Raw genomic sequence first — 22,545 nt, forward strand, 5'->3', positions numbered from 1 at the left:
TGGCTTGATGAGTCATGCATGAATATAAAATTTTTATTAGGGAACGATTCTGCTGTCTGTGGGATCAGTTTTTCCTCCAGAACTTTCTTATACTGATTCTGAGCATAGTTCCTTGGACAATATACAGCCTTCCAGTCCCTTTGCTGCTGATGACAGACCATATCATCACTGAAGCAGAATGCTTTACTAGTTCCACAATGCAGTCTTCATTGAATTTTTCATGCAGAACAAACTTGGTTTTGTCTTGAAGAATCTGTATTGATTACTCGTCCGAGAAACAAACCTGGAAGAAATTGTTTTTGTATAAATTTATAAAGAAAAATACTCTAAACATGTGTATTCTTGTATTAGGGTTATAAAAACCTTGCTCCAGTCTTCCTGTGTCCAGTGTTGATGCTTCTTGGCCCAGGCCAGACGTTTGGCCTTCATGGCAGGAGTGAGTTTTGGGTTTTTAGTGGTCGACAACATTTCAGTCCCATCTCTACAAATCTTCGCCTGAGAGTCCGCTTCGATATTTGTACTCTGTTTTAAATTAAGAATTTTTTTTATAATGAGCCGAGGCTTTTGGCAGTTTTCAAGTGTAATGCAACGTATTTTTCGTTCAGTTTGAGGTGTTGTAATGCGTTTTCGACTGCATTTACTGACTCAATTCGCCTTGATCGGTATTTCAACGTCCAGTTTTTGCTTGATATTACGCACACTGGACTGTGATACATCACACAAATCAGCAATTTGACATTGGTTATATTGACAACGCCATAACATTGTCGAAATCCGTGCTTTTCTCCTTGGTGTGAGGCCAGCACACTTTCCCATATCTGTTAATAAACATTTTTTGGTTAGGTCAGTTGACAACCCAAATAAACAATAAATAAACTAACTAAAACATGACCACAATGAATTGATCAAGTATTGGAATAATCCTAAATGTAAAAAATCCAATACTTACCGAATAATAAGTTGATAACACTGAAGCCAAGATTTTTCTTGGAGACTTCTCACAAGCCAGCACAGTAAAATTTTTGACATGCACTGACACTAGCGGCCGCCATTTTGAAAAAAAAATACATATTTGTGTTACCATACTAATGAATAGGTTGCCAGATAAAGTGGCTAATCAGTAAATTAAAAAACAATAACATTCTTCCAATAATAAATTAATTACAGCCACCACTTTTAAAAACACAATATAGTACAGATATTATATTGTACTCATAATGGCAATCTCACTCGCATTGTACATATAAGTTGACATTTTAATGAATTTCAACATTTATCAATGTGAAAAATAATATTTTTAAAATTTCATTCAGTTTTCAAAACTTTGTTACAGTAGAAGTTCAGTAATCTGACACATAATAATCTGAAATGTTTGGTAATCCAATATTCTCTGAAAAGTAGCCAATAATCTGAAAGTTTCTGATGATAATCTAGCATTCTTGTATTCTATGAATTGGAATTTGTTTGGACGTGGTGAGCTAAAGACCTCAGGTGGAAATCCAGATAAAGTTCATACATGTTTATTGGTCATTGTGTCAAGAACAGTTTGGAGATCTTGAATTCCTATGCAGTGTAAACTGTATGCAGTTTACAATGTATTGTGCTAAACAAACATTGAATGCTCTCTTAGTGTCCACAGAGCATAAAAAGCCAAAAATGAAAAAAATGAAAACTGTGACATATTCAGAATAAGAACATGTATAAGCAAATTAGAAGCATATCGCAGCATGTGCTAGCACAAAATGCATAGTCTGCAATGTTCAGATTGCACATAACTTATCAAATTTTATGAAAGTACAAAACTCAGATATTCCAGCATTTTTGATAATTTACATTACTCTAGTTTTGTAGGTGCCAGATTAACAAACTTCTACTGTATATAGAAATTACAGTAAATGGAAAATTTTCAAATATTAAAATGATGTATTTTCATCATTCTATAAAAAAAAAAAAAATACATTGAAAAGAGAAATTTGTAATATAGAATTTTGTAACATAAAAGTTTGACTGATTATTGATTCTGTTTGGTAACAATATTAATCAGCAGCCATTATGAATTTTGAATATTTTTAAATATTAAAATTATACGATATTGTATTAATAAAAAAAAATATCTAGTTTTTAACTTTTTAATATTTAAAATTTATTTAGCAATCTGAAAGTCTCAAAAAAGAAAGTGAAAATGCAAAAGAATCAAAAAATGAGAAAGACGAACCAAAGGAACAGAATATTTCAACTCCTGGTAATGAAATAGAGATTTTGTCAGAACACACCATTAATTCTCCTAAAGAGAAAGGTTAGAATTAAATTAATTTTATAAGATTTGAAATTAATGTTATATACTATATTTTTCATTTGATATTAACAATTCTTAACAGACATTTACGGATCACAACACACTATGTTCTATGTTAAAATTGATTGTCCATGTCTTTCTGGATGCTATTAATTTTATATATTAGATTTAATTTTTTTTATTGTATCATCAGATAGAGATAAGGAGAGTTGATGAAAATATTTTAAGACATGTAAATTGCAATAGCATTTGTTTCCTACAGAAAATAAAAAAAAATTTTTGATATAATATTGCAATATTGTTTAAAATATTGCAACTATTGTTTCAAAAAACAATAGTTGCAATATGAATAACTGCTATTGCTGTATAATAAAATTCAAGTTATAATTGTTGTTGGTTAAGAAGTTAATAATTGCATAACTCTTAAAATCAGATCTTCCTAGATATTACAATTTTATTACTGTAATTATTGTAGGGCAATATTTTTCAAACTATGCCTTTCCACAGACCTTATCAATATAAAAGGAAAACTTTTAGCAAATCCTCTTGAATAGAATTAAATTATCATAATTTTCTGTATATAATTAAACCAGAATATACCCTCCACAAAATTGCCAGAATGAAAATAAAAATGTTGTATAGCTTGCACTTCTAAAGCCATTGGATTATGTCATTTTACCTGTATGCGGTTTAGAAGATATTGTCTCAGACATTATATTTTCCTTCATTTATTTCTGTCAGCAATTCATTATAGTTGTAATTATAAAATGAGTGAAATGGAAAAACGTCGGTAAGTGGAATGGCCGGAAAGTGGAACGATTTTCAGTCGGACTGTGTCAGGCTGAATCGAATGTTTTTGATACTAAATTTACTTCTAAAGTATAATTTTCATGTTTTTTATATTCTTTAATATATTTATTTTGTTTGTACAAAATGCAGAAATAATTTTTAACGATACGATAGCCTCGATAATGATTATAAAAATTTTCGTTAGGCTTAAAATCAACGAAAATTCAACACAAAGCGACACGCAACGGAGAAAAATTCAACAGGAAGCGATACGCAATGGAGAAAAATTTGAACATCGGACAGGTTAATGTATTTTTTCGTACAAAGTCGGAAACTGGAACAAATCATTAACTGGAAGGACCCCAGTCCCCAATTGGTTTCACTTATCGACGCTCTACTGTAGTTGTAATTATAAAATGAGTGAAATGGAAAAAAAATGGAATATATACCATATATCTCGGCAGATGAGGGATAAATTTTCATCAAAGTTTTATAGTTTTAGCATGTATCTGTCCTATGAGACAACCCCCAAACTATCAACAGCCTATGAATTTAGTTTAGATCAGCAATCATCATCTGAATAATAACACTGTATAGCATATACAGAGTTATGCCCTATTCATTATTTTTTGAAAGAACTTCAAATTTTATTTTCTTGCAATTATTGCAAACATTCACACTGATTCAGGCATTCAGGTAATGATCTTGACTATTCACAAAAACATCATATGGGCTATTCTATTTTGTGGACATACCCTACTTGCTACTAGTAAATAATTATGGTTGGTTTGTCCATTTTTCCTTAGTAGCTCAATAAACATAACTTTTAATATTTATGTAAAGGTGTGGATTGTCCCCAGGACTGAAGGCACAGTTCAATGCCTAAAAACCGGTGACAGTTGAAACAATAGAGCAAGCATGGAGTAAAAGAAAAAATCATCTGGCAACACCAAAAAGCAGAAGCTTCAAAATCTGGCAACACTGAAACAATTTTTGAAAAGGACCACATGTGAGGAATGAAAATAAAAGGCAAAAAGAAAATCATGGAACCAACGAAAAGAAGGAAATATGAAGCAAGCTTCAAGTTAAGTCATAAAACAGGCTAAGGAATCGAATAACTGTGCTGCAGCAAGGGCTTTCGATATAACAGAGAAGATGGTAAGAGATTGGAGAAAGAATGAAGATGCTATTAAAAAAGTGCCAATGAAAAAAATGTTCTATGAGGAGAGGACTAGCTTGCTGGCCGGATTTAGAAAATAATGTTGCAGAATGGTACAAGAACAGAGGCAGAATTGTTACAACTTGTTGTTACAAGAAACATGATTAGGGCTTATGCATTGAAGTGGGCATGGGCCAATCCATAACAAGGAAAAGAATTTAAAGCAACAGTAGGTTGGTGAGATTGTTTCATGAACAGAAAAAATCTGGTAATACGACAGAAAACAAAAATTGTGCAGAAATTACCACAAGACCTTGACCATAAAGTCACAAGTTTTCACAAGTTTGTTATTGGTATGAGGCAAAAATACAACTTTCCATTATCTAATATTGGAAATATGGATGAAACACCGATGAACTTCGACATGATAAACATAGAACTGTGGAAACAAAAGGCATAAAAACTGTTCAAGTCAGAAGTACAGGCCATGAAAAGACTAGGTTTACAGTAGTATTAACATGCATGGCAGATGGAACAAAGTTAAAACCCATGGTCATTTTCAAAAGAAAAACTACTACTAAAATAAAATTCCTGCCAGGCATTTTCATACATTTTCATGAAAAGGGGTGGATGGACGAAAATGGTGTAAAATTGTGGATGGAAAATGTGTGGCAGAGGCGACCAAGTGCTCTACGAAATCAGCACAGTTTGTTGGCATGGGATATGTTTCGCAGTCACGTAACTGAGAACACTAAAAATCGCTTATCACAGAACAATACTAAGATTGCAGTTATACTGGGTGCTTTAACTTCAATGCTACAATTTTTAGACGTCTTTCTGATTAAACCATTCAAAGATCACATGCGTGAACAATGGAATAACTGGATGATGAGTGTGAAAAGTTGTATACAAAAGGTAGAGCTTTGTGGGCTGCGTCACTTGATGTGCTGTGTGATATTGTGATCAAATTATGGGAAAAAGTGAAAGTGGAAACAGTGATCAAATCCTTCAAACAGTATGGAATTTCTAATGCCATGGATGGCACTATTTGTTATGGGATACTGATGATGAAGCAGAAATCGACACTCTAGGTACAGAATTGGACCCATATGATGAGCTTCTTAACAACAAAAGTGAGGATGTACTTGAGGAGCTATTTGCCTTAGATGATAAATGTGAGGATTTCGCAGGTGAGTGATTTGCATTGGCGAGTGATTTGTTTTATTTTATAAGGGTTTTAATTTATATAAATTTCACCTTTTTTTTTTTTTTTTTTTTTTTTTTAAATCTGTCCTATAAGACGACTCTGGATTTTGCGGGGTCTTTTTTTATGATTCAACTATCATCTTATCTGCCAAGATATATGGTAACATATATACACTTGTAATAATAACAGTAACGAATAATTAATAAAATTTGTATACATAGTCATTTGTTATTATACATTGGTGTTATTCTTGTTTGAGTGTAGCCAAGGATGTAGCCTCACTACTGTATAATAAATTCTCACTGATACTGTGAAAAACAAGAAACATCACAATTACACAAAGTTGAACTGTTGCAAACAAAAATAATATATTATTAAATCTATACAACACTGACTTAGATCTAACACAGTACACAAAATGCACAGACACCAATAAGCAGTCTTGGGCATAAAAGAAACTCCATGGTGGGCATCCTAATGATCTCAGCCAAGACCATGTTGACAGAACTGCATCAAATACTGATGAGTCACGACTCATAGATGCTTCTTTGGAGCATCAAAAATGTTAATACTCAGAAGATAAGTCATCATTACCATACAAGACCAGATCATAAATACAAGAAACTGCAGAAAGCACATTTAAAAGATATAATACTTGCAGAAGACACTTGTAGATAATTCCATATTATGCACAAAACTATACCCCACATTACATCAGCAAGCTTTTAGTACAGACTGATTAATTATATCAATATATGCAAATAGTATAATATCTATACATAATACATGGAAAATTTGCACACAAAGATAAATTATTACAAATTCAACTACCAAACTACAAATACACACTACACACAATCATAGAAAAAAACACACAAAATATACACTACCAGAAATGGAAATCCCTACACTAAGAAAAAGAAGTTATACTAGGAGAATGAAAATTACACAGAATATTTATCCATATAATTATTACATTGATACCAGCTTCAAGGTCACAACTCACTGGATGTCACAGTAAATGCAGATTAAAAGTTACCAATAGACAAGTTTGGAGCTGTTTATAAACATTGTCAATGTGGAAAGCTGTGGTAACATTAGTTGCAATATGTCAAATGCCTCGAAAGCAACAACTAGCAATTAACCAGTTTGAACAAGACCATGTGGTAGACCACGAGAAAGTAGATTTTCATTTTGTGAGATTGTGGAAAGAATGGATTGAGACATGTCCACTGTGTACAACTATTGGTAGTAATGGTCCAGCGAAGGCATTACTATGAGGAGATAGGGTTTGGACCCTTTCAGACCACTGGAGAGATAGAGATTGGCACATACACAGGATATCCTTGGCATATTGGAGAGCTTCTGAATCTAAGTTTGAGCTGCAATGGCACCCAGTGTCACAGACAAGAGCTGTTTTTGTCTTGGTATCAATGATGAACTTACACAGAATTGTGTGTTGCATGTGTGATTTAAAAAAGTGTGAAATGTATGAAAACATTCAAGGAGAGTTGGGATCCACTTTTTATTCCGAGGCAAATTCAAATGTTCAATTCAAGAAGGAATGGAAATTTTAGAATACTAATACTGCATGAAAATAAAATTTTATGTTTTGTCTTTATTAATCAGGAGGAAAAGTTACAGACCAAGGAGAATAGTTCCAATTTGTGACTCAGTCCACTTGATAAAGCCATAATACTTTATAAAGTGGACTGAGCCACAAATAACACTTGATAAAGTCAGATATATTTAAGTCACTTTGCTATCTTGAAGTCACACAACACTTGAAGAAATCAAATACTTGACTTAGAAGACTGAAGGCATAGTGATGTGGACTGGTTTATTGTCAGTTGGGTGCACATCTGCTATAGTTATCTTTTCTGAACTTCAAATATTGTCAACCAGATAGTCAAGATGGTTAATTAAGGCATCTCTATACGGAACTCTGAATCAAATCCAGACAGGTTAAAAAATCCTTAGGATATTTTAGAGGATGGTCTGCCCTGTATGTCATGCCCCATCCCTCACCATCTGGCTGTTGTCCCATTGTGAATGTTGCCAAAAATACAACAGTCCTGATAAAACAGCTCTGTTAGTGCCCAAAGGATGGAAAGAGTCAAAAAGAAAAAAAAAAAGAACTTCAAATATTGAAGATAAGAGAATTATCAGCTGTTCCAAACTTTAAAACTTTTTAGTGTCCTTTTCTTTTTTTTTTTTGATATTTTTTTTTCACTGCTGACAATAAGATTTTTTAACAGATGTTTTTAATAAAGATAAAACATTACAAGAAGCAATTTTTTTATTTCACAATATAATATACTTCTTTTTTTCTTTTGAGGACACAAAAGGAAAAAGAAGCATACATTATGAAATAAAAATATTAAGTTTTTTCTTGTTCATTACTGTTGTATATGAAATGGGGTCACCCCAATTGTTTTATCATATAAATATATTTTCCATATTAATAAGTACTTTGTTCTCTACATTTTTAAATAATTCAATTAAGTATTTCTTTAATATATACTTTGTTTTTTCTTAATAATAGAAACTTCAAAATTTACTTCGTGGTTGACATTGCGAAGACGACAAAGTAAAGAAATAGATGCTAAAGAGAAAACAAGCAAAGATAATAAAACTAAACAGGCATCACGTTTATCATTATTTAGAGGAAAAGGTTGGTTGTAATACTTTATTTACTTTTATTTTTATGCTATATTTTCTTAAAACATCAGATTTTTAACAGAAATTTTTTTTTTTTTTCCATGAGAACTCTTATTTATGGATCAAAATATGATAGTTGCAACAAACAATAGCTATCATGATTACATATAATTAAATGATTATAAAAAATATTTTAAAAATGAAAATTATCAAACCATTTTATTCTTTCATAATTTAAATTTTGAGTCATTTTCTTAAGAATATGAAAGGTGTAATGAAATTCTTATTGCTGCTTTGGTTATTGAAAAGATTGTGAAAAGATATATATTTGATTTATTTATATGAGTGTAATTGTAATTTAAGATCATACAGAAAGCATGTAACTTTCTAATTTTCTTTTTGAAAAATATTCAATATTACAGATTTAGCAATTTTGAAGTTCTGTTTGAAACTAGTAGAGTATTAGACAGGTTTTCAAAGGATGACAATTCAAACCCCATTATCTAATAATAATTTTTTATAATTTTGATAATTTGCTTAATAACTTAATTCAAACTATCATAATAAATTGTATCCATATTTTGAATTTGTTTAGCATTTTTGATAGATAGCTGCTTACAAGATTTGATAGATAGATGATAGATGGATAGCTAGAGATGAAAGCTGATAGATGATAGATGGATAGCTAGAGTTTTTAGAGATGAAGTTTTCATCTCTAAAAACGTGAACATCAAATGTTGATTGCTGCTTACAAGATAGCAATGTTCGCATTTTAGAGATGAAAACTTCAGCCACAACCTCAATACTATCAAAATTGAAAACTTTTAAATTTTCAGTACACATGAAATATGAAATCATATATTTTACAAGAAAAATTACTCTATTATTATTCTTATAGTTCATATATATGTTTGTTAGAATGTTTTCATTGTTGTATGCATAAAAACATCATAATTTCAATAATTTATCAAATAATTATTTTTGTTTCTTAACAGCATATTTGTATGAAGTGTCCTTTAATAGTAATTAGATCAATATTTATTCAAAAATTTTCAAATTATGTAATAATAATAATTTTTTCTTATATACAAATAGAATGCTCATGAAAATACTTTTTATATATATTTGGTATAATTTTAGTTATATACCAAATTTAGTTTATGGCACCAAATTCATATTTTAATTTTTTTTAAATTCATTCATTACAAAACTGTTTCATAAATTTTTATTCAACATTATTTTATTGATATATGATAAAAAATATATGCAATCTAATTTATAAATATTATTTTCATCTTTTAATATTAATTTGTTAAAATAATATAGAAATGATTAAACATTTATTTTTTAATTTAAAAGTAAATGTTTACAAATAGTTAATTTGATATTATTATATCAAGCAAACTGGAACTATACATGCAGAGAATCACACTTAAATGCAAAATTTCCAGCTCAGTATATAGAATAGTTGTTTAATTTTACATTTCCCGAAGAGGGCCAATAAACTAATTGCCAAAAACATTCGAATACTGAATTTGGGTGTATTTTTGCTGGAAATATTCCATTTAGGTGTGATTCTCTGCATGATGATATTATTATTATTATGTTGGGTTAAGTTAGATATACTCGGTTAACACCGGTGGCTGTGTACTATGCCGGACCAAAGTCAAGGCATAGTAACCAAAACAGAAATTAAAGAAGTGTATCAGTGTGTGTGTCTGTATTCAGGAATTTTCTCACAATATGACATGTATTCAATATAGTGGCCTTCTGTAGAGTGATATATGTGTTTCTATTCAATTCTAATGTGCCTAGGCTTTTGTGTAGTGTGTGTGGTATGACACCTGTAGAGGAGAGAACAACAGGTACAATAAGCACCCTATCCATCCTCCACAGATGCCTTATTTCCTGGGCGAGTTCTGTGTACTTGCTAATTTTTTCAGTGCATGCGTTTTGTATATTGTGAGTGTTTGGAATGGATATGTCTATAATGTATGTGATTTTATTGTGTTTGTCAATGAGTGTGATGTCTGGTCTGTTGTGGTAAATTGTTTTATCTGTGATTATGGCTCTGTCGTAGTACATTTTGTGCGTGTTGTTTTCCAATACTGTCTGTGGAATGTATTTGTAGTATGGTTCGTGGATGTCTACTAATTTGTGTTTCTTTGCAAGCTCTTGGTGTATTATATTTGCTACTTGGTTATGTCTGTGTAAATAATCTGTCTGTGCCAAGAGCTTGCAACCAGAGGTGATGTGTTGTATAGTTTCTGGCATGATGTGACATTTTCTGCATGTGTCATTTGTGAGTGTTGCATCTTTGAGTATGTGTTTTCTGTAGTTTTTAGTATTTATGACCTGATCCTGTATGGCAATCATGAATCCTTCCGTCTCCCCAAAGAGGCATCCCCGAGCTAACCAGCTGTTTGACGCAGTTTTGTCAACAAAATCCTGGGCCAGATCATAAGGATGCCTGCCATGGAGTGCCTTTCGAGCCCACGATTGCTTAATGGTGTCTATGCTTTTTATATGTTGCGTTGTGTCCATATGATGTGAGTGTAAGTTTAATGGTGTGTTATTTGAGTCTGCTAGAGTTACTGCTTTATGTAATTGTGATGTTTCTTGTTTTTTGTAGAAAAACTCTCGCAGTGACTGTATTTGTTTGTAGTGAAGGTTAACTATGTCAATCAGGCCACGTCCGCCATCTTTACGTGGAAGGGTTAATCTTTCTGTGGCAGATTTAGGATGATGTTGTTTATGCTTAGTAAGTGTATGTTCTTGTTTTCCTTTGGAGTTGCTCGAGATCTGTGTGAGTCCAATGTATAACTCCAAAAGAATATGTGAGTACTGGGATGACATATGTGTTTATTGCTTTAACTGTGTGTTTTGCATTTAACTGTGTTCTGAGAATAGCATTTAACTACTTTGGTATTCTTTAATTAATCTTTGCTTTATTTGTGCATGTTCTGTTAGTTTGGCCTGTTGGAATCCTAAATACTTGTAGAACTCACCCTCTTCCATGGATTCAATAATGTCTCCATTTCCAAGTGCAAAATCTTCTTTCTTCAGGATTCCTTTTTCTATGTGAAGTGTTTTGCATTTATCTAGGCCAAATTTCATTTGTATGTCCTTGGTGTATGAATGTGTGATTTGTAGGAGTTGATGAAGTTGTTTTTGTGTGGATGCATAAAGTTTTATGTCATCCATGTACATGAGATGTGACAGTGTATACTGTGTTGTTTTTCGTGTCTGATATTGTAACCATATTGCGTGTTGTTTAACATGTTGGATAATGGATTCAGGGCTAGCAGAACCAGAGAGGACTCAAGGAATCTCCTTGAAAAATTCCTCGCCTAATAAAAATTTGGTTTGTTTGTATGGAAGTGTTATAAGCCCTGAGATGTAGTGTTGTTCTCCAGTGCTGCATAGTGTTTTGAAAGAATGCAATGAGTGATGGATGTATTTTGTACATGTGTAGGATATGTAGCAGCCAACTGTGTGGAACACTGTCGAATGCTTTTCTGTAGTCTATATATGCCATGTGTATGTTTCTGTGTTGTCTGTGTGCTTGCCGTAGAATGACTGAATCTATGAGTAACTGTTCTTTGCATCCCCTGTGGTTTCTACGGCAACCTTTTTGTTGTTCTGTTAGAATGTCGTGTTCTTCAACATGTTTGTATATTTTGTTTGCAATACAGGATGTCAATAATTTGTAGAGTGTTGGAAGACATGTAATTGGTCTGTATTGTGTGGGGTCTGTGGTATTGTTGTTTTTAGGTTTCATGTAGGTGATGCCCTGAGTAAGAAAATTTGGCATGTCTTGTGGATTGATGATGATGTGTGTTAGATGTTTAGCTAGTTCCTGGTGCAGTGATGTAAACTTTTTGTACCAGAAATTGTGAATGTTGTCTACACCAGGTGTCTTCCAGTTGTGTGTTCTGTTAACAGTGTATTGGAAATCATGTATGTTTATTTCAACACAGGGCATAGTTGGTATGTTGTGCAAGTTTCTGTTCTCCTCCTCGATCCAGCCTGCATCAGCATTGTGCGTGACAGCACTGGACCAAAGAGAAGACCAATATGTTGTGAGTTCTTCTTCTGTTGGTGTGCCACTGTGCTGTGTATCAGTGTTTGCTTTGTTATTAATTTGTCTGTAAAAGAGTTTTTCATTGTTTGTAAATAATTTATTTTGTTGTTTTCGTAGTGTACATGTTTTGTATCGTTTGAGTCTACGTGCTTTGGCAGCAAGTTTTTGTTTTAGTGTATCAATGTATTCTGTAATGCGTGTGTTGTGATGTTCATGTTTTGTGTGTGTTTTTATTTTCTTGAAAATGTTTTTGAGCTGTTTCCTTAATTTGGGTGTTATGTTGTTTTTAGTGTATTGTGTTAGCCTGCCTAATTGCTGTCTAATGTCATTTATTTGTGTTTCTATTCTTCTCTGCCAGGCAGGCTTGTGATAGAATTGTGTTTTCTGTGTATTTGTCTGTGATTGTACTTTCAGTCCATGGTGTGTCACTACTGTGACTGCCCCAGCATAAACTAATGTATGAATGTCTGCGAGTGTAGAAATTGAATGAATGTAGTGTGGTAGTAAGTGAGTGTTTACATAATTTAGTGTTTTTCCTACTTGCTTTGACGTGTTGATTTTTGGTATTCGTGGTCGTTGTGTGGGATCTGTACCTGTATATTTAGTGAGTGTTTCCTGAAATATAAGTGAGAGCGTATTAACTAAATCCAAGTCTATGTTATCAGTGATGGATGAGGAAGTGTCTGTAGTATCATTAGTGGTAATTGTTGTATGTGTGTTATTATCAATGCTTGTTGCTGGATTATCCTGACAGGTTACATGATCTTCATTAATGTTAGATGTTTCTGTCTGTTGATGTATTTGATCAGCAACCTGTTGTTTGATAAGTTCAAGTGTTGTTTGTGGAATAAGGTTGTTGTGTATAATTGTTCTTTTTTGATCAACAACCCTTTGTTCGGTGACAGTGAGATGAGGATACTGTTGTGTGAATCTATGGATGTAGTTGTTGTCTGTATGCTGTCATGTTTGTTTCGAGCTTTGTGATGGTGTAATAAGTACGGATGATAAACTCGTTCATTTCTACTGTCCATTTCATCCGTTGGCGTGGTTTTCCAGCCTTTGTGGTCTGTGGATGCATTGCCACAGAAACATCAAGGCTGGGTTTGTTCCTCACATCTGTTGAGGGCATTGCAGTAGCCATGCTTGGGCCGGTGCTGCTTTCGCCACCGGTAACCAAGGGAGACTGTGGCCTATTTTTCGAACGTGAGCCTCTGCCTAACCCACGAACGCGGACCTTGTTAACCCGGGCGACGTCCGAGCCGGTATCACACTTTGATCTAGTTATTACCATGATGAATATCTCCACAGAATGTGGGTGTGGTCACTCTTAGCTTCATTTCTCCCCATAGACCTTACTGGCATGGGTGTCCCTACCAGGAGCTTGTGCTCCAGCCTGCATTGCCCTATGGATCAGTAAAATTACTGGGCTCTCCCACCACGACCAGGTGGTGACCACGGGAGAGTTATTATTATTATGTTGGGTTAAGCTAGATATACTCGGTTAACACCGGTGGCTAAGTACTATGCCGGACCAAAGTCAAGGCATAGTAACCAAAACAGAAATTAAAGAAGTGTATCAGTGTGTGTGTCTGTATTCAGGAATTTTCTCACAATATGACATGTATTCAATATAGTGGCCTTCTGTAGAGTGATATATGTGTTTCTATTCAATTCTAATGTGCCCAGGCTTTTGTGTAGTGTGTGTGCGTATGACACCTGTAGCGGAGAGAACAACAGGTACAATAAGCACCCTATCCATCCTCCACAGATGCCTTATTTCTTGGGCGAGTTCTGTGTACTTGCTAATTTTTTCAGTGCATGCGTTTTGTATATTGTGAGTGTTTGGAATGGATATGTCTATAATGTATGTGATTTTATTGTGTTTGTCAATGAGTGTGATGTCTGGTCTGTTGTGGTAAATTGTTTTATCTGTGATTATGGCTCTGTCGTAGTACATTTTGTGCGTGTTGTTTTCCAATACTGTCTGTGGAATGTATTTGTAGTATGGTTCGTGGATGTCTACTAATTTGTGTTTCTTTGCAAGCTCTTGGTGTATTATATTTGCTACTTGGTTATGTCTGTGTAAATAATCTGTCTGTGCCAAGAGCTTGCAACCAGAGGTGATGTGTTGTATAGTTTCTGGCATGATGTGACATTTTCTGCATGTGTCATTTGTGAGTGTTGCATCTTTGAGTATGTGTTTTCTGTAGTTTTTAGTATTTATGACCTGATCCTGTATGGCAATCATGAATCCTTCCGTCTCCCCAAAGAGGCATCCCCGAGCTAACCAGCTGTTTGACTGCAGTTTTGTCAACAAAATCCTGGGCCAGATCGTAGGATGCCTGCCATGGAGTGCCTTTCGAGCCCACGATTGCTTAATGGTGTCTATGCTTTTTATATGTTGTGTTGTGTCCATATGATGTGAGTGTAAGTTTAATGGTGTGTTATTCGAGTCTGCTAGAGTTACTGCTTTATGTAATTGTGATGTTTCTTGTTTTTTGTAGAAAAACTCTCGCAGTGACTGTATTTGTTTGTAGTGAAGGTTAACTATGTCAATCAGGCCACGTCCGCCATCTTTACGTGGAAGGGTTAATCTTTCTGTGGCGGATTTAGGATGATGTTGTTTATGCTTAGTAAGTGTTGTTCTTGTTTTCCTTTGGAGTTGCTCGAGATCTGTGTGAGTCCAATGTATAACTCCAAAGAATATGTGAGTACTGGGATGACATATGTGTTTATTGCTTTAACTGTGTGTTTTGCATTTAATTGTGTTCTGAGAATAGCATTTAACTTACTTTGGTATTCTTTAATTAATCTTTGCTTTATTTGTGTATGTTCTGTTAGTTTGGCCTGTTGGAATCCTAAATACTTGTAGAACTCGCCCTCTTCCATGGATTCAATAACGTCTCCATTTCCAAGTGCAAAATCTTCTTTCTTCAGGATTCCTTTTTCTATGTGAACTGTTTTGCATTTATCTAGGCCAAATTCCATTTGTATGTCCTTGGTGTATGAATGTGTGATTTGTAGGAGTTGATGAAGTTGTTTTTTGTGTGGATGCATAAAGTTTTATGTCATCCATGTACATGAGATGTGACAGTGTAAACTGTGTTGTTTTTTCGTGTCTGATATTGTAACCATATTGCGTGTTGTTTAACATGTTGGATAATGGGTTCAGGGCTAAGCAGAACCAGAGAGGACTCAAGGAATCTCCTTGAAAAATTCCTCGCCTAATAAAAATTTGGTTTGTTTGTATGGAAGTGTTATGGGCCCTGAGATGTAGTGTTGTTCTCCAATGCTGCATAGTGTTTTGAAAGAATGCAATGAGTGATGGATGTATTTTGTACATGTGTAGGATATGTAGCAGCCAACTGTGTGGAACACTGTCGAATGCTTTTCTGTAGTCTATATATGCCATGTGTATGTTTCTGTGTTGTCTGTGTGCTTGCCGTAGAATGACTGAATCTATGAGTAACTGTTCTTTGCATCCCCTGTGGTTTCTACGGCAACCTTTTTGTTGTTCTGTTAGAATGTCGTGTTCTTCAACATGTTTGTATATTTTCTTTGCAATACAGGATGTCAATAATTTGTAGAGTGTTGGAAGACATGTAATTGGTCTGTATTGTGTGGGGTCTGTGGTATTGTTGTTTTTAGGTTTCATGTAGGTGATGCCCTGAGTAAGAAAATTTGGCATGTCTTGTGGATTGATGATGATGTGTGTTAGATGTTTAGCTAGTTCCTGGTGCAGTGATGTAAACTTTTTGTACCAGAAATTGTGAATGTTGTCTACACCAGGTGTCTTCCAGTTGTGTGTTCTGTTAACAGTGTATTGGAAATCATGTATGTTTATTTCAACACAGGGCATAGTTGGTATGTTGTGCAAGTTTCTGTTCTCCTCCTCGATCCAGCCTGCATCAGCATTGTGCGTGACAGCACTGGACCAAAGAGAAGACCAATATGTTGTGAGTTCTTCTTCTGTTGGTGTGCCACTGTGCTGTGTATCAGTGTTTGCTTTGTTATTAATTTGTCTGTAAAAGAGTTTTTCATTGTTTGTAAATAATTTATTTTGTTGTTTTCGTAGTGTACATGTTTTGTATCGTTTGAGTCTACGTGCTTTGGCAGCAAGTTTTTGTTTTAGTGTATCAATGTATTCTGTAATGCGTGTGTTGTGATGTTCATGTTTTGTGTGTGTTTTTATTTTCTTGAAAATGTTTTTGAGCTGTTTCCTTAATTTGGGTGTTATGTTGTTTTTAGTGTATTGTGTTAGCCTGCCTAATTGCTGTCTAATGTCATTTATTTGTGTTTCTATTCTTCTCTGCCAGGCAGGCTTGTGATAGAATTTTGTTTTCTGTGTATTTGTCTGTGATTGTACTTTCAGTCCATGGTGTGTCACTACTGTGACTGCCCCAGCATAAACTAATGTATGAATGTCTGCGAGTGTAGAAATTGAATGAATGTAGTGTGGTAGTAAGTGAGTGTTTACATAATTTAGTGTTTTTCCTACTTGCTTTGACGTGTTGATTTTTGGTATTCGTGGTCGTTGTGTGGGATCTGTACCTGTATATTTAGTGAGTGTTTCCTGAAATATAAGTGAGAGCGTATTAACTAAATCCAAGTCTATGTTATCAGTGATGGATGAGGAAGTGTCTGTAGTATCATTAGTGGTAATTGTTGTATGTGTGTTATTATCAATGCTTGTTGCTGGATTATCCTGACAGGTTACATGATCTTCATTAATGTTAGATGTTTCTGTCTGTTGATGTATTTGATCAGCAACCTGTTGTTTGATAAGTTCAAGTGTTGTTTGTGGAATAAGGTTGTTGTGTATAATTGTTCTTTTTTGATCAACAACCCTTTGTTCGGTGACAGTGAGATGAGGATAGTGTTGTGTGAATCTATGATGTAGTTGTTGTCTGTATGCTGTCATGTTTGTTTCGAGCTTTGTGATGGTGTAATAAGTACGGATGATAAACTCGTTCATTTCTACTGTCCATTTCATCTGTTGGCGTGGTTTTCCAGCCTTTGTGGTCTGTGGATGCATTGCCACAGAAACATCAAGGCTGGGTTTGTTCCTCACATCTGTTGAGGGCATTGCAGTAGCCATGCTTGGGCCGGTGCTGCTTTCGCCACCGGTAACCAAGGGAGACTGTGGCCTATTTTTCGAACGTGAGCCTCTGCCTAACCCACGAACGCGGACCTTGTTAACCCGGGCGACGTCCGAGCCGGTATCACACTTTGATCTAGTTATTACCATGATGAATATCTCCACAGAATGTGGGTGTGGTCACTCTTAGCTTCATTTCTCCCCATAGACCTTACTGGCATGGGTGTCCCTACCAGGAGCTTGTGCTCCAGCCTGCATTGCCCTATGGATCAGTAAAATTACTGGGCTCTCCCACCACGACCAGGTGGTGACCACGGGAGAGTTATTATTATTAATGTTGGGTTAAGCTAGATATACTCGGTTAACACCGGTGGCTAAGTACTATGCCGGACCAAAGTCAAGGCATAGTAACCAAAACAGAAATTAAAAGAAGTGTATCAGTGTGTGTGTCTGTATTCAGGAATTTTCTCACAATATGACATGTATTCAATATAGTGGCCTTCTGTAGAGTGATATATGTGTTTCTATTCAATTCTAATGTGCCCAGGCTTTTGTGTAGTGTGTGTGGTATGACACCTGTAGCGGAGAGAACAACAGGTACAATAAGCACCCTATCCATCCTCCACAGATGCCTTATTTCCTGGGCGAGTTCTGTGTACTTGCTAATTTTTTCAGTGCATGCGTTTTGTATATTGTGAGTGTTTGGAATGGATATGTCTATAATGTATGTGATTTTATTGTGTTTGTCAATGAGTGTGATGTCTGGTCTGTTGTGGTAAATTGTTTTATCTGTGATTATGGCTCTGTCGTAGTACATTTTGTGCGTGTTGTTTTCCAATACTGTCTGTGGAATGTATTTGTAGTATGGTTCGTGGATGTCTACTAATTTGTGTTTCTTTGCAAGCTCTTGGTGTATTATATTTGCTACTTGGTTATGTCTGTGTAAATAATCTGTCTGTGCCAAGAGCTTGCAACCAGAGGTGATGTGTTGTATAGTTTCTGGCATGATGTGACATTTTCTGCATGTGTCATTTGTGAGTGTTGCATCTTTGAGTATGTGTTTTCTGTAGTTTTTAGTATTTATGACCTGATCCTGTATGGCAATCATGAATCCTTCCGTCTCCCCAAAGAGGCATCCCCGAGCTAACCAGCTGTTTGACGCAGTTTTGTCAACAAAATCCTGGGCCAGATCGTAAGGATGCCTGCCATGGAGTGCCTTTCGAGCCCACGATTGCTTAATGGTGTCTATGCTTTTTATATGTTGTGTTGTGTCCATATGATGTGAGTGTAAGTTTAATGGTGTGTTATTCGAGTCTGCTAGAGTTACTGCTTTATGTAATTGTGATGTTTCTTGTTTTTTGTAGAAAAAACTCTCGCAGTGACTGTATTTGTTTGTAGTGAAGGTTAACTATGTCAATCAGGCCACGTCCGCCATCTTTACGTGGAAGGGTTAATCTTTCTGTGGCGGATTTAGGATGATGTTGTTTATGCTTAGTAAGTGTTGTTCTTGTTTTCCTTTGGAGTTGCTCGAGATCTGTGTGAGTCCAATGTATAACTCCAAAAGAATATGTGAGTACTGGGATGACATATGTGTTTATTGCTTTAACTGTGTGTTTTGCATTTAATTGTGTTCTGAGAATAGCATTTAACCTACTTTGGTATTCTTTAATTAATCTTTGCTTTATTTGTGTATGTTCTGTTAGTTTGGCCTGTTGGAATCCTAAATACTTGTAGAACTCGCCCTCTTCCATGGATTCAATAACGTCTCCATTTCCAAGTGCAAAATCTTCTTTCTTCAGGATTCCTTTTTCTATGTGAACTGTTTTGCATTTATCTAGGCCAAATTCCATTTGTATGTCCTTGGTGTATGAATGTGTGATTTGTAGGAGTTGATGAAGTTGTTTTTGTGTGGATGCATAAAGTTTTATGTCATCCATGTACATGAGATGTGACAGTGTAAACTGTGTTGTTTTTTCGTGTCTGATATTGTAACCATATTGCGTGTTGTTTAACATGTTGGATAATGGGTTCAGGGCTAAGCAGAACCAGAGAGGACTCAAGGAATCTCCTTGAAAAATTCCTCGCCTAATAAAAATTTGGTTTGTTTGTATGGAAGTGTTATGGGCCCTGAGATGTAGTGTTGTTCTCCAATGCTGCATAGTGTTTTGAAAGAATGCAATGAGTGATGGATGTATTTTGTACATGTGTAGGATATGTAGCAGCCAACTGTGTGGAACACTGTCGAATGCTTTTCTGTAGTCTATATATGCCATGTGTATGTTTCTGTGTTGTCTGTGTGCTTGCCGTAGAATGACTGAATCTATGAGTAACTGTTCTTTGCATCCCCTGTGGTTTCTACGACAACCTTTTTGTTGTTCTGTTAGAATGTCGTGTTCTTCAACGTGTTTGTATATTTTGTTTGCAATACAGGATGTCAATAATTTGTAGAGTGTTGGAAGACATGTAATTGGTCTGTATTGTGTGGGGTCTGTGGTATTGTTGTTTTTAGGTTTCATGTAGGTGATGCCCTGAGTAAGAAAATTTGGCATGTCTTGTGGATTGATGATGATGTGTGTTAGATGTTTAGCTAGTTCCTGGTGCAGTGATGTAAACTTTTTGTACCAGAAATTGTGAATGTTGTCTACACCAGGTGTCTTCCAGTTGTGTGTTCTGTTAACAGTGTATTGGAAATCATGTATGTTTATTTCAACACAGGGCATAGTTGGTATGTTGTGCAAGTTTCTGTTCTCCTCCTCGATCCAGCCTGCATCAGCATTATGCGTGACAGCACTGGACCAAAGAGAAGACCAATATGTTGTGAGTTCTTCTTCTGTTGGTGTGCCACTGTGCTGTGTATCAGTGTTTGCTTTGTTATTAATTTGTCTGTAAAAGAGTTTTTCATTGTTTGTAAATAATTTATTTTGTTGTTTTCGTAGTGTACATGTTTTGTATCGTTTGAGTCTACGTGCTTTGGCAGCAAGTTTTTGTTTTAGTGTATCAATGTATTCTGTAATGGTGTGTTGTGATGTTTCATGTTTTGTGTGTGTTTTTATTTTCTTGAAAATGTTTTTGAGCTGTTTCCTTAATTTGGGTGTTATGTTGTTTTTAGTGTATTGTGTCAGCCTGCCTAATTGCTGTCTAATGTCATTTATTTGTATTTCTATTCTTCTCTGCCAGGCAGGCTTGTGATAGAATTTTGTTTTCTGTGTGTTTGTCTGTGATTGTACTTTCAGCCCATGGTGTGTCACTACTGTGACTGCTCCAGCATAAACTAATGTATGAATGTCTGCGAGTGTAGAAATTGAATGAATGTAGTGTGGTAGTAAGTGAGTGTTTACGTAATTTAGTGTTTTTCCTACTTCCTTTGATGTGTTGATTTTTGGTATTCGTGGTCGTTGTGTGGGATCTGTGCCTGTATATTTAGTGAGTGTTTCCTGAAATATAAGTGAGAGCGTATTAACTAAATCCATGTCTATGTTATCAGTGATGGATGAGGAAGTGTCTGTAGTATCATTAGTGGTAATTGTTGTATGTGTGTTATTATCAATGCTTGTTGCTGGATTATCCTGACAGGTTACATGATCTTCATTAATGTTAGATGTTTCTGTCTGTTGATGTATTTGATCAGCAACCTGTTGTTTGATAAGTTCAAGTGTTGTTTGTGGAATAAGGTTGTTGTGTATAATTGTTCTTTTTTGATCAACAACCCTTTGTTCGGTGACAGTGAGGTGAGGATACTGTTGTGTGAATCTATGGTGTAGTTGTTGTCTGTATGCTGTCATGTTTGTTTCGAGTTTTGTGATGGTGTAGTAAGTACGGATGATAAACTCGTTCATTTCTACTGTCCATTTCATCTGTTGGCGTGGTTTTCCAGCCTTTGTGGTCTGTGGATGCATTGCCACAGAAACACCAAGGCTGGGTTTGTTCCTCACATCTGTTGAGGGCATTGCAGTAGCCATGCTTGGGCCGGTGCTGCTTTCGCCACCGGTAACCAAGGGAGACTGTGGCCTATTTTTCGAACGTGAGCCTCTGCCTAACCCACGAACGCGGACCTTGTTAACCCGGGCGACGTCCGAGCCGGTATCACACTTTGATCTAGTTATTACCATAATAAATATCTCCACAGAATGTGGGTGTGGTCACTCTTAGCTTCATTTCTCCCCATAGACCTTACTGGCATGGGTGTCCCTACCAGGAGCTTATGCTCCAGCCTGCATTGCCCTATGGATCAGTAAAATTACTGGGCTCTCCCACCACGACCAGGTGGTGACCACGGGAGAGTTATTATTTATTATTATTATTATTATTATTTTGTTAATTAGTAAAATGTATTATATAAAGTAATATACTATATAATACATGTTTTATTTTAATGAATATAATTTTAATTTAATTCTAATGTAATTCACAAACTCAGCTTTTACTACATTGATATTTTTATTTTTTTCTTATATTTTTGTAATAATAAATTACTTTTTTAAACAGAATCCACTTCTGAGCAGAATCAACAAGACAGTGCTAATGATCAAAATGTAAAGTACTTCAATGTTATTTTACACCTAATTTTTAAGTTTTTTTTGTTGTTTTTGTTTTTTGTTTAAAGCATTTAAATATTAGTTATAAATATAGAGATCTTTTATTCTTTGGATTGAATTTATTAGGAAATGTGTGTGTATATATAATTTAAATAATGTGTATACTTATTACTTTAAGGATGAATCATCTAAAAAAAGAAATGTTCCTGAAAAAAGTAAATCTAGTACATTATCTAGAAATATGCAGCCAGAATCATCTGACAAACAGAATCATAAGGTAAATATGTTAATTCAGTTGTATTTTTACATCATAATACATTGTTAATTATTTTAGATTGAATATTTAATTAAATAGTATAAAACCATGGTGGTCAAACTGCATATTGTGCAGCTTTTCATAAATTTCATACATAGTAGTTACACATATGTAATATTTTTGTAAGTTTGCTGACTAATACGTAGGGTGATAACACATGAATTGGAAGAGTAACTTTCAACTTAACCTTGAAAATATAACTGAAAGCTAAGAGTACATTCATAAAATCAAAGGAATTAAATAATGTTTATCTAGCTGGTGATAAAATATCAGTAAACTAACAATGATATCTACTGTAGAAAAGTGATAACTATAGTATTTTAAATATATCTACTCTCGACATTTGTAAGAGTCCATAGATTCACAGTTAGAGAGCACTTTAATTTTTATTGGAAAAATG

At 34.8% G+C, this 22,545-nt stretch overlaps 1 protein-coding gene across 2 annotated transcripts in view; it reads left to right on the forward strand.

Annotated features, from left to right (window-relative positions):
* The window catches only part of LOC136978493 (X-linked retinitis pigmentosa GTPase regulator-like), a 65,052-nt gene extending 42,866 nt beyond the window's left edge, over nt 1–22,186 (forward strand). For both annotated transcript variants that reach the window (XM_067274209.1, XM_067274208.1), the window contains 4 exons: nt 2,152–2,296; nt 7,997–8,125; nt 21,780–21,826; nt 22,008–22,186. In XM_067274209.1, coding sequence (XP_067130310.1) covers nt 2,152–2,296; nt 7,997–8,125; nt 21,780–21,826; nt 22,008–22,154 — 468 coding nt within the window. In that variant the 3' untranslated portion in view covers nt 22,155–22,186. The remainder of the gene's footprint in view (nt 1–2,151; nt 2,297–7,996; nt 8,126–21,779; nt 21,827–22,007) is intronic.
* The last annotated feature ends 359 nt before the right edge of the window (nt 22,187–22,545 follow it).

This window comes from Centruroides vittatus, unplaced genomic scaffold (assembly GCF_030686945.1).
Source record: "Centruroides vittatus isolate TY-2023 unplaced genomic scaffold, ASM3068694v2 contig_543, whole genome shotgun sequence".
NCBI classification, from domain to species: domain Eukaryota; kingdom Metazoa; phylum Arthropoda; class Arachnida; order Scorpiones; family Buthidae; genus Centruroides; species Centruroides vittatus.